Source organism: Octopus bimaculoides, chromosome 14 (assembly GCF_001194135.2).
Source record: "Octopus bimaculoides isolate UCB-OBI-ISO-001 chromosome 14, ASM119413v2, whole genome shotgun sequence".
NCBI classification, from domain to species: Eukaryota; Metazoa; Mollusca; class Cephalopoda; order Octopoda; family Octopodidae; genus Octopus; species Octopus bimaculoides.
Genome location: NC_068994.1, coordinates 39352393 through 39365329, shown reverse-complemented (window position 1 = coordinate 39365329; position 12937 = coordinate 39352393). Strand labels below are relative to the sequence as shown.

At 32.5% G+C, this 12937-nt stretch overlaps 1 protein-coding gene across 5 annotated transcripts in view; it reads left to right on the top strand.

Annotated features, from left to right (window-relative positions):
* The first annotated feature begins 733 nt into the window (after nt 1-733).
* Nucleotides 734-12937, top strand: part of LOC106872391 (protocadherin beta-15) — a 190287-nt gene continuing 178083 nt past the window's right edge. For all 5 annotated transcript variants that reach the window (XR_008265553.1, XR_008265554.1, XR_008265555.1 and 2 more), the window contains exon 1: nt 734-821. Coding sequence is in view for 2 of the 5 variants with exons in the window: in XM_052973122.1 (XP_052829082.1) it covers nt 769-821 (53 nt within the window). In the remaining 3 variants the exon portion in view is untranslated. The remainder of the gene's footprint in view (nt 822-12937) is intronic.

Below are 12937 nucleotides of genomic sequence, written 5' to 3'. Positions count from 1 at the left end.
ATGTCATTGGCTGCAGCAGACATCCTCTATACACCCCCCCCCAACACACACTTGATGTAGGACTGCAGACACACACACAGTCTCTCTATCTATCTATCTCTCTTTCTCTCTCACACACACTCACATTACCACAACAATACAGACCAAGCCACCTAATACTGGCAGCGTACACAACAGCAGCAGTAACTGTACAACTCAGACAGCAGACTACACACCTCACAGACAGGAGAAAAGGATTTACCACTCTCTGTAAGTAGACTTTTTGCTCTCCTTGTTTTTTCTTTCAGTTCTTCTTATTTATGGATTTCATGTCCATTTTATAAAACAACAAACAGAATGACATGGTGTCATTGTATATCTATTAATCTATCTATCTTTCTTTCTCCCTCCCTCCCTCCCTCTCTCTCTCAGTCATCTCTGCTATGAGAAAACAACAAACAAATTATTGAAGAGATCCGTGTGTCCATGCAGTGAGAGGAATGCAAGAGAGAAAGAGAAGAGGAGTAAGAGAGTATAAGAGGGAGTGAGTGACAGCAAGAGAAGTCACAGTACAATGGTATAATACATACAGAGATGTAATCATTAAAATATAAATATAAAAAAAAAAAGTGACATACACTAGGGATCATTTTTGAAATTTTATCATTCAAACTGAATACTGAATTATTTACATCCAGAAAAAATGGTGTAGGATATTTAGTGTGGAGTGGCTAATATTGCAGGTTAGTAAGCAGAGTGGAGTGTATCAGGGAGATTATCTCCTGCCTAATGTCCAATGATAGCTGCCATTTCAAGGCAAATCAGGTGTATTCCATAGATGGGTAATGTCTCAACTAATCTAATTTTTACTTCTTGACTCTAACCACTTTTCTATATTGATTAATCCTGGTGGGAGATTAGACCATGCTTATTTTTCTCTTATCTAATTTGATGTCATATAATAATTTTCCCCCATTCAACTTCCCTGTAAAAGGTAGAGCTAATGGATTTTATCCACTAGGTCTTTTTTTTTTTTTTTTCTCTTTCCCTTAATTTAAATAACACTACATCCATCACCTTCGTTGTTGGTGATTGCAGTTAGATTTTGACTATTTAGTCGTTGTCTCTTTACTGCTTTGGAATGTAAATTAATTTGTTTTGTTCACCGTCCCTTATTATAAATTAGAAGTAGTATGTGTAAAATGGATTGACTTTCTTCACCTGTTTCTCATTTTCTCTTTCACTTCCTTCCTCTATCTCTCCCTCTCTCTCTCTCTCTCTCTCTCTCTCTCTCTCTCTCTCTCTCTCTCTCTCTCTCTCTCTTTCTTCATCCTTCTTTCTCTTGTATTGCCTCTCTTACACTTTTCTTATTTTTTCTTTCTTTCTTTCTTAGATTATTTTCTATCACTTTATTATTGTTTATTAAGATTTTTTTTTTTTCCATTTTTAATTTTGTTATATTCTTTTCATGTAGATTTTAACAATTTTCTAATATTTGGCAATTCTTAGAGGGAAATATATACATATTTAGATATACATATATATGCTATTTTTCACCTTAAACAGTACATTTAGATATATTTTTAATGTCTTAAAGTAAACCAAATTAATTAATTAAGAAGTTATTTAATTAAATATCCTAGCATTATTGTCCCTTTTCACACCATTCCATAAAAAGAAATCCAGAGAAATTCCTTACCACTATTTGAAAATGGTAATCTATTTAGCATCCTTTTGTTCCATGATTGTTATCAACCCCAACAGGACTGACCATTCCTACTATTTTCTGACTTTCTACTGCTATCAACTTGTCCTTAGCAGTGAATGTCTTTTCCTTTCATTTTCTTTTCTTTTCTTTTTTTTTTATCTCTCTCTTTCTTTTTCTTCCTTTCTTTTCATTCTTTTTAGTACTTTTCTTTGGTATTTTTTTTTTTTTTGCCAATCTTCACCTGACATCTCCAGTCAGCTGAGTATTGTGAGAATTTTCAATCTTTTTTTAACTTCTTTGAGTAACATCTAAAACAGGCATCACAATCTGATTATTTCTAACCTCCTATGAAGTACATTCCCTCAACATTTATTTCATTCTATACTTAAAAATGACCATTTTCCCTAACACACCACTATTTCTTTAACATCCTATCACTGTTTTATTTATCATATCTACTGCTCTCTCTCTCTCACTCACACTCACTCTCTACCTTTCACCCTCTCTCCCTCTTTCTCTCTCAATCTATCTAATTTCTCTTTCTATATATTTATCAACTGATTCATCTAAAACAATCTATCAATCAATCCATATACTCATCAATCCAGCTACCTTTCAATTAAACACTTAAATTAATCAACATGTCCCTTTCTTTATCCAATTGTCTTATGTACATGCATATATATATATATATATATATATATATCCATCTATCTATCTATCTGTCTGTCTGATTGTCTGTCTATCTGTCTATCTATCTATTTATCTATATCTGCATACAAACACACACACACACATGAATGTAATCCTTACAGGCATCAATTTTTTACTCCCTTTAAATGCATACATATTCAACTACTATAGCTAGCCTTTATTGCTAGTTGCATAGCTATTAACCATATATCTGTCTTTCTACCTTTTAACTATCCATCATTCTATTTTAGCCAACCATCCATGTTCCCATTCAACCATTTATCCATCTCTCACTCTAAATATATCTACACTCATAGCCCTTAAGATTGTAGTTGTAGAATTCATTTACTCAGTCCTATCTATCTATCTATCTATCTATCTATCTATCTATCTATCTATCTATTTATCTATCTATCTATTTCTCTGTCTGTGTCTCTGTCTCTCTGCCTCTCTGTCTGTTTGTCTATCAATCTATTATTATACACATCCACACATGTACACACACATATACATATATGTATGTGTGTAATTGTATTTGTATGTATACATATATAAAACTATTTATCTATCCTCATATGAATCTATTTTTATACCAATTTGTCCGTTAATTCTTCCATCCATCTATTTCTCTTTTCATCAATCCATCTATTCCACCATCTATCTATCCTACCATTTCATGTCCCCTCTCCCATCCACACAACCATCCAACCACCTATCTGTCAATATAGCTGCTAATCCATTTGACCATCCATCTGACTATCTATCCATATATGTTACTATTCATATACATTCTCTCTTGTTTTTTTACTCTCTTTCTCTCTCTCTGTTCCTCTCTCTCCTTCTCTCTTTCTTTCTCTCTCTTTATATCAATCTCTTTATCAATTTTTTCTATTATTTTTGTTGTGGTTTCTTCTTACTATCGATCTGTTTGTCTACCTATATCCTTATAATTTATTTAACAAAAGTTCAACATAACCTAATGATAAGCTGTCTCCGATGTGGAGGGAATGGGCTGGATAATCATTTCACGGAAAAAGATTTCCCTTTCACTGGTTTAAAATATTAAAGAAGAAAGTTGAGTTGCTGAGAAAATATCTTTACTATGACAGTGTCTTGAATTTACTACATTTTATATAACACAAAGTGCTCAGTGTGAAGTGTAAAACATAGCTAATAAAGGGGCATATATTTAGTCACTATTTATTATAAACAGAATTTGTTAATATTAAAAATCCTATGCAATCTATTGATTTATCAATTAATTTACTTAGCTATCAGTTTCACAAATTTTTATTTCTATTTCTATTTTTTCCTCTTCAATACTCTTTCTTGTTCTTTATCCTTGTTTTTATCACTCTGTCAATCAGGGAAGTTATATATATCTGCTCATATGTGTGTGTGTGTTCACACACACACACATATATATATATATATATATGTGCCTATATGTATATGTATATATAAAATATATCAATTTATCTATCTATCTATCTAACTATCTACTTGCCATTCTACCTACTTACATATATATATATACATATATCTCTTCTTATCTATCTACCTATTATTTATTTATCTGTGTATTTATCTGTTTTTCTGTCTGTTTGTCTGTGTATGTGTGAATGTTTTTATATGTGCATATATTTTTCAATTAGCATGCTTACAGCAAATTAATGGATCAATGTGGAACATTCAAAGTATGAGTGAGAGTGAAATCGTGTTTCTGGGTTCATATTCAACAAGAATTCCAACACCTAATTAGCAGTGTTCAAATCATAAAACATTTATTATTTTAATAATAATAATAATAATAATAATGATAATAATAAAGGAGATGATGATGATGATGATGATGATGATGATGATGATGATGATGATGATGATGATGATGATGATGATGATGATGATGATGATGATGATGATGATGATGATGATGATGATGATGATGATGATGATGATGATGATGATGATGATGATGATGATGATGATGACGACCGACGACGATGATGATATTTCTTTGACAAAATGCCATAAATTTAAGGGAGGAGGAGTAGTTTATCAAATCAGCGTACATTAATATATATTGCAGGTACTTTTTCATCAACCCCTGAGGAATGAAGAGCAAAGTTGACCTTGGTGGGATTAGATATGTAAAAATATAAGATATAGGGATGTAACTATACACAAGCAAGGCAGTTTGTGTGGAGCTTTTACTCTTTAAGTTAGTTTACCTAACAATGATGATGATGATTAATAATAATAATAATAATAATGGTTTCAAATTTTGGCACAAGGCTGGCAGTTTTGAGGGGAGGTGGGTAGTAAATTACATCCATGCTATTGCTTGACCGATACTAATTTTTATCAACCCTGATAGGATGGAAGGCATTGTTGAACACGATGGAATTAGAATGGGAAGACAGACGAAATGCTTCTGAGCATTTTAGTCTGGTGAATAATAACAATAATAGTTATTATAATAATCCTTTCATCTCTAGGCACAAGGCCTGGAATTCTGGGGCAGGTGATTCATCAATTACATCGACCTCAGTGCTCAACTGGTACTTATTTGATCAACCCTAAAAGGATGAAAGACAAAATCAAATCTTGGCTGAATTTGAACTCGTAACATAATGAATCAGATGAAATACTATTAAGCATTTTGTCTGTCACTCTAACAGTCACATCAGCTCACTACCTCCAAACAATAATGATGATAATAGTAATGATGATAATTTCTTAGATAGGCACAAGACCATATATTCAGTTTAAGAATGAGCTGTCAGTTATAGCAACTCCATCACTGCTGGATTGGATTGGTGGTTCTTATCTTTAGCAACCCTAGAAAGATGGATAGAAAAGTTTACCCCTCAAATACAAGGCATTTTCTTCAATTGTCCAGCAATTCTGCCAGGCCACCAATGGTGGTGATAATAATTATATTAATAAGGATGATAATAATAATAATAATAATAATAATAATAATAATAATTATTATTATTATTATTATTATTATTATTATTATTATGAGTGTTGTTGTTATTATCATCATCATCATCATCATCATTATTATTATTATTATTATAATCCTTTCTACTATAGGCATAAGGAAGCCTGAAATTTTGGGGAAGGCGGGTAGTCGATTACATTAAGCCCAGTGCTTAACTGGTACCTATTTTATCAACCCTGAAAGGATTAAAAGCAAAGTCAACCTTGGCAGAATTCGAACAAAAGACAGACAAAAGACCATTAAGCATTTTGCCTGACATGCTAACAATTCTCCCTGCTTACCACCTTGACAATAATAGTAATTGTAATAATAATAATAATAATAATAATAATAATAATAATAATAATAATGACTCAAGGCCAGCATGGTGGGAGGTAGTAAGTTGATTACATTGACCCCAATGCTCAGCTGATACTAATTTTATTGACTCTGAAAGGATGAAGGGCCAAGTTGGCCTTGGTGGAATTTGAACTCAGAATACAAAGATGGATAAAATACCACTAAGCACTTTCCCTGGCATGCTAATGATTCTGCCAGCTCAAATTAAAATAATAATATTAAAGATTGTTTTCATCAGAATTTTTATTTTAATATTGGAGGTATTAGACATTACTTATTTTTCTCTGCTAGCAAAGGCTTCAAGTTTCCTGAATATGTGTTGAGTATTTATGAATTCACTCATTCATGAAGATGATGTATTTTTTACACTCAAACATAAATATGTCTGGAAATGGGAGAGAAAGAAGGTCTTTCTTTCTTTTGTTTTCTTTTCTTTTTTGTTAAGAAAAGCTATGCATTTTCCAAAAGCAAGGAAAACAATGTAACTTAGCTAACAGATGAATTTGATGCTAAACATTAAGAGCTAGTGCTTTGGTAACACTAAATTCTTCAAGCATCATGTCTGAATTTATTATAAGTTCAAGGAAAGCATCAAAATGTAAATGAAAATATAAACATCTCAATTAACGGATAAATGGCTCAAATACTTGCTTGCTGTTTAGATGCACATGCTCTTGTACTTTGCTTCTAAATAGATAAAGAGACGAGTAAAAAACTGGCACTAAACTTCTTTCTGGTTGAATAGTTTCAATTGTAAGTGATCCTGTATATCATTTTGTACTACAAACAAATGCCAAGATTTGAAGATCAAATCAACCCATGCTAACATTTTGAAAAGCTGTTGAGTTATAAATGAAAGAAGTTAATAATTTAATAAAAAAAATTTAAAATAGAATATGTTTCACTGAGTTTTAAGAATATTTATAAAAAGACAGATGTTTGGGATTCAAGTGAATTTTTAAGCAGAGTACAGGTAGAAATTTCATCTGATTGCAAATTTCAGTTTTTAAATGTTGAGCTTCTTAAGGGTTTCGTAGTTTAAAGTTAAATCTACTGTAATATTTAGTGAATGACAAAATGATAGAATAGAGATAGGTTTCTTCTTCTTCATTGGGTTCTGTGATCTGGTGACTTTAATAGCATTGAGGACATTTATAGAAATTCAAAGTATTTGTTTTAATCGCTTTCAAAATACAGATGCAGGATTACAGAATTACAGTGACACATGCATGCACACGCAGGCTTATACACACACACAGACTTACACACAGACACAGACACACACACACACACACAAACATCATACACATGCATACACATACACACAAAGATATAGACACTTGCAATCCTTTATACATGTGCACATATCCAAAAATACATCAAGAATTTTAAATCTAGTTTCTTAATGCTAAAATTGAATTGAAGTTCTGACAGTGGAGTAGCAAGAGTGTGTGCAACCTGGGGCAGCCATTTAGTTTTTTTCCACTTCCCACAGGGAAAGATATGCACAGCAGACCCCAAAGTGCGACCCAGGAAAAGGGTTGACCAGGGCAGACCACCTCCCTCAACTCCATCTCTTGCCTCCTTCATTTCCTGGATCTACCCCACTCCCTTGTCCCCCTAGACCCCACCCCGCCCCATCTTAGCTATGCTACCGAGTTCTGATATTAGTAACACTATCACCATTTGACCAATACAAGAAACTGAAAGTGAAACTTGCTTTCTGTTGGGATGATTACAGCAAGGGAAGCAATATGCTTTACTGTATCAATTTTTTTTTTTTTTTTGCATATTTTCAATGCAGTCTGTCTTAAACATTGGTAAATCCTTTACCTTTCTAACAAAGGCAGAGATTTTTGAGACTTTGCAGACACTTTAATATTTCTTATTCTATATCACTTGCTTTGCATCTAATGTTAAGAATGTCTCCTACAAAGCACAACTTAACTATTATTACCAGAAATAACTTAATTTTAAAACTGGTCATGTAGGAAACATTTGTACATGAATCTAGTATTCCTACAACTTTGATTCCATAGCAATTTATCACATATTTACCTACACTACATCTTTTCTTAACATTTTTAATATTAGTTTCAAATTTTGAGGGAGAGGTAAGACAATTACATCGACCAGTGCTCAACTGGTACTTATTTTATTGACCCCAAATGGATGATGGTTGAAGTCAACCTTGGTGGAATTTCAACTCAGAACATAAAAACGGACAAAATGTCACACAGCATTCTGTCCAGCATGTTAATGATTCTGCTAGCTCGATACATTGCCTCATATTCAATCTTAATTCCATATTTTGGCACAAGGCCAGTAATTTTGGTGGTGGGATAAGTTGATTGCATCAACCCTAGTGCTCAATTGGTACTTATTTTATCGATCTCTAAGGGATGAAAGGCGAAGTTAACCTCAGCTAAATTTGAAGTCAGAATGTAAAGACGGATGAAATGTCATTAAGCATTCTGTCCAGGACAATTTTGACAGCATGTCACCTTGCAACATATTTGATATTGACACCGATATATTGTTACATTTCTACTTTTTTATATATTTTCTTTTTATGTTCATATACTAATTAAAACCTTAGTCTTGGTAATAGTGAATAACAATTAATGTCAGCATGCAAAGCAGTTTACAACTCATTTTTGATCTCATTACATGACCAGAAAACAAGGCAGTAAGCTGGCAGAATCATTAGTATGCTGGGCAGAATACTTAGCAGCATTTTGTCTGTCTTTACATTCTGGGTTTGAATTCCACTGAGGTCGACTTTGCCTTTCCTCCTTTCAGGTTGATAAATTAAGCACCAGCTGCATACTGGGGTCAATCTTATTGACTGGCTCCCACCTCCGCCAAAATTTCAGGCCTTGTGTCTATAGTAGAAAGGATTATATGACTAGAATCAAATCTCATCCATCGTCATCATCATCATCATTTAACGTCAGTTCCCATGTTGGTATGAGTTGGATAGTTCAAAAAGAGCTGGCAAGACAGAAGACTGCATCAAATTCCACTGTTGCTCATATAGTATGTATATATATATATATATATATATATATATATATATATATATATATATATATATATATATATATATATATATATATATATACGAAAGATGCTCAGTTTGTGATACATGTGATGCATGTGGCTCTCAAAATTACAATATATGTACAAATAAATTTGGTACTTTGGTCTCTTATGCCAAAGCACTAATTATGGTAATGTAATCAAACTAACACTGATTGTCAAGCAGTGTGTGTGGTTGGGGAGACAACCGTATATAATATATAGGAGTGGTTGTGTGGCAAGAAGCTTGCTTCCCAACCATGTGGTTCTGGGTTCAGTCCCACTGTGTGGTACCTTGGGGAAGTGTCATCTACTATAAATTTGAGCCAACCATAGCCTTGTGAGTAGATTTGATTGATGGAATCTGAAAACACCCCATCGTATATATATATATGTATATATGTATGTGTGTGTCTTTGTGTCTGTATTTGTCCCCAACCCCACATCGCTTGACAACTGATGCTGGTGTGTTTACGTCTCCATAACTTAGCAGTTCAATAGAAGAAACTGATAGAATAAGTACCAGGCTTAAAAAGAATATGTCCAGGGGTCAATTTCTTTGACTAAAAAGCAGTGCTCCAGCATGACCCCAGTCAAATGACTGAAACAAGTAATAGAGTAAGAGGGTATGTAATATATTTACACCACACATGAAGGACTTTCACATAGTTTACAACAATCAAATTTACTCTCAAAGCATTGGTTAGCCTGGGGCTATAGCAGATGACACTTGCCCAAGGTACCACACAATAGGACTGAACCTGAAACTATGCAATTGCAAAGCAAGCTTCTTTACCACCCAGTCATCAATGAGCTCTAGCTTGGCTATTTGCTGGTCATGAAGATGAGTATTCCAGTTGATTTGATCAACAGAACAGCCTGTTTGTGAAATTAACATGCAAGTGGCTGAGTACTCCACAGACAAGCATATTACAGTTACAAGCATATTACAGTTACAACACATTTTTGCCAGCTGAGTGGACTGGAGCCACTGGGAATCAAACTCATTACCTTACAATTATGAGCTGAATACCCAAGCAATTAAGACACATGCCTTTAGAGTATGTATGTTGGTATTTTAAACATTATGGAAAAATATCATGTGATTCTTCCTATTAAACAACTTGGCCACCTCTGTACTATAATTTTCACTGAGCATACTAAACTTAACCACACCTATATATGGAATGAATTATACTGTCAATCTGGGTATATGGCATAGTGGTTAAGAGCACAGGCTACTAACCCCAAGATTCCAAGTTCGATTCCAGGCAGTGACCTGAATAATAATAATAATAATAATAATAATAATAATAATAATAATAATAATAACAACATCAAAAATACCTTAGAAATGAGAACCCAGGTTCGAAATTTCCCCCAAGACACCTGATGAAGGCTGGAGGGTAAATTATATAATAAAATTAGCAAAAGTATATAGTAAAATTAGTAAAAATATATTGTAAATTTAGTAAAAAATATATTAAGAATATATAGTAAAATTAGTAAAAATATAAAGCAAAATTAGTAAAAACAAATGATAAAATTAATAAAAATATATGATAAAATTAGTAAAGATATATAGTAAGATTAGGTACAAAAATACCTGTGTTGTTAAAATACTTGCTTTGCAATCCATGTGGTCTCAGTCACATTGTACATCAGAGTAGAAGACACCTTGAGCATGTGTCATCTACTATAGTTCAAGACAGGCTACTCTCTTATGAGTGAATTTGGCAAACAGAAACTGCTTATAAGCACCTTATACATAAGTGTGTGTGTGTGTGTGTGTGTGTGTGTGTGTATGCAAGCGTGTGCAGACTAGGTTCTTTGAATTTTCATTGACCTTTCAACCCTTGGCAGTTTATGTTAATTTTTTTACACCCCTATCGTTGTGCAAATTGGCAAAAAGTGACCAACAGAATAAAGAAACTAGACTTATAGTATGAATTCATCAACTAAAATTTTTCAAGATAGTGCCCCAGCATGGCCACAATCCAATGACTGAATTAAGTAAAACTATATAAGACTAAAAGAATATTCACTCAGCACAATGCATTCAGTACATGTTTTTCCATATAAGACCACATACAAAGGATAAGTATGTGAGGGTATATGTGAGAATATATCCCAAAATGTTTTGTGTCAGTTACAGAGCAGGAATCTCCCCTACAATAGAAATTCCAGCCTACTTCAGCTAACATTTCCAAGTGTGACTCCAGAACATAGTTGAAATGAAGCAGTGTAGAATGATGTGTTCTCACAATAAACACAACAAAATACTTGAAACATGAACTATGAGCTCATGCAATAAACCATCTCAAATCTCTTCTGTCATTCTCTTTCTCTGTTTTTCACTCTCCCTCTGTATGTGTGTATGTCTTTAAGATACATATGTATGTGTGGGTATGTGTGTGCATATTTGTATGCCTATATATTTTGCTTGTGTGTATATATATATATATATATATATATATATGTATGTATCTATATCTATCTATGTTATATTTTGTGTGTGTGTATATATATATATATATATATATATATATATATATATATATAGCTGTAAGTTAATTTCTGCTGGTTGCTAGTGCAGTCCTTTCTCCTTCCAGCTGCTTACCCCTAATGTTTCTCTGAGTCAAAAGTCTGTAAACCAAGAGGGTGTCAATGTCAGCACATGAATACATAGGTACTGCATACAATTAGTGAAAGCTTGGTATATGTTAACTAGCTCATGATTGATAGTGGGATGTAGATAGAAGAGGGAACAAACAAATATCAAATACACCCTTTTGAGATAAAGTTTCAAATAATTGAGCTGTGTTTCAGATAATTGTGAAAATAATCAAGAATTTTGCTAGGATTTAAGAAAATAACAAATAATCTCATTTATGGGCATGCTACATTTGAAAATTTGACATAAATTTATGAAGGGAGGTTCGTTATTTAAATATGAACATTTTGAAATGCCGATTTTTCTATCAAAGAACATGAGTGGCCACAGGTAGATCTGTGTCAAAAGAGTTAACAAAAATATGAAGTAAGTTAAAAAGAAATATTTAAAAGAAATAACTGTATTGCAACAAGACAGGATTTAAGTTACAATGAATAAATATTATGAATTGCAACTGAGATGTCAGAGCTTATTGCTTGTCCATTACAAATGGACAGTAAAAAGAGGAGAGTTATTCAAAGTTCCCTAGTTCTACAAGATGCAATGCAAGCTGATAAAACAGATGACCGATTTTGAAAACAATTCACTGTGGGAGACACTGAACAAAGTTCTAAAGACAAAGACAAGGATATGTTAAATGAAATAAAATTTTAAATCAATTTTTCTTGCATTAAATATACTAAGTGACTGTGTATTAGCATATATATATATATATATATATATATATATATATATATATATATATATATATATATATATATATATATATATATTGGTGTTATTTATTCAACACTACACATATTTCATTTGCCCATAGGAGTTACAAAATTTTACCTGTAGGCTAAAGACATGAGATATCTCCAATTAGAAATTCTTCAGACAGAGAATCAAATAATAATATTTGATTATCTGTTTGAAGAATTTCTAATAGGAGATATCTTAAACTATTTATCCTACATATACAATTTTGTCACTCCTCCACTTAACAAATCGAAAATGTGTTATGGTGAATAAATAATACCAAAAAATATTTCCAATCTTCTGTTTTGATATATTGATTACTCTGCAAATACTATTTCCAGAATGTTCAACAATATTCAAACCTCACATAAATATGACATCAACATGTATGTGTGTATGTTTGTATATGCACACATGCACAAGCATGCGCACACACACACACACACACACAAACACACACAGGGGAATATATTGTTTATGTACATCTATATTTTTCACTAATATGTTTTTACATATTTACTTTCACAAAGGTATTGAGTTCTCTTTTACTTTGTTGAGAATATTACCATCTATATAATAATTTTATATGAGCATGCATATATATACATATATACATGTTTATATATGTATATGCTCTCTCTCTTTCTCTCTCTCTCACATGCACACACACACATCTGTGTGTGTATATATATATATATATATATATATATAT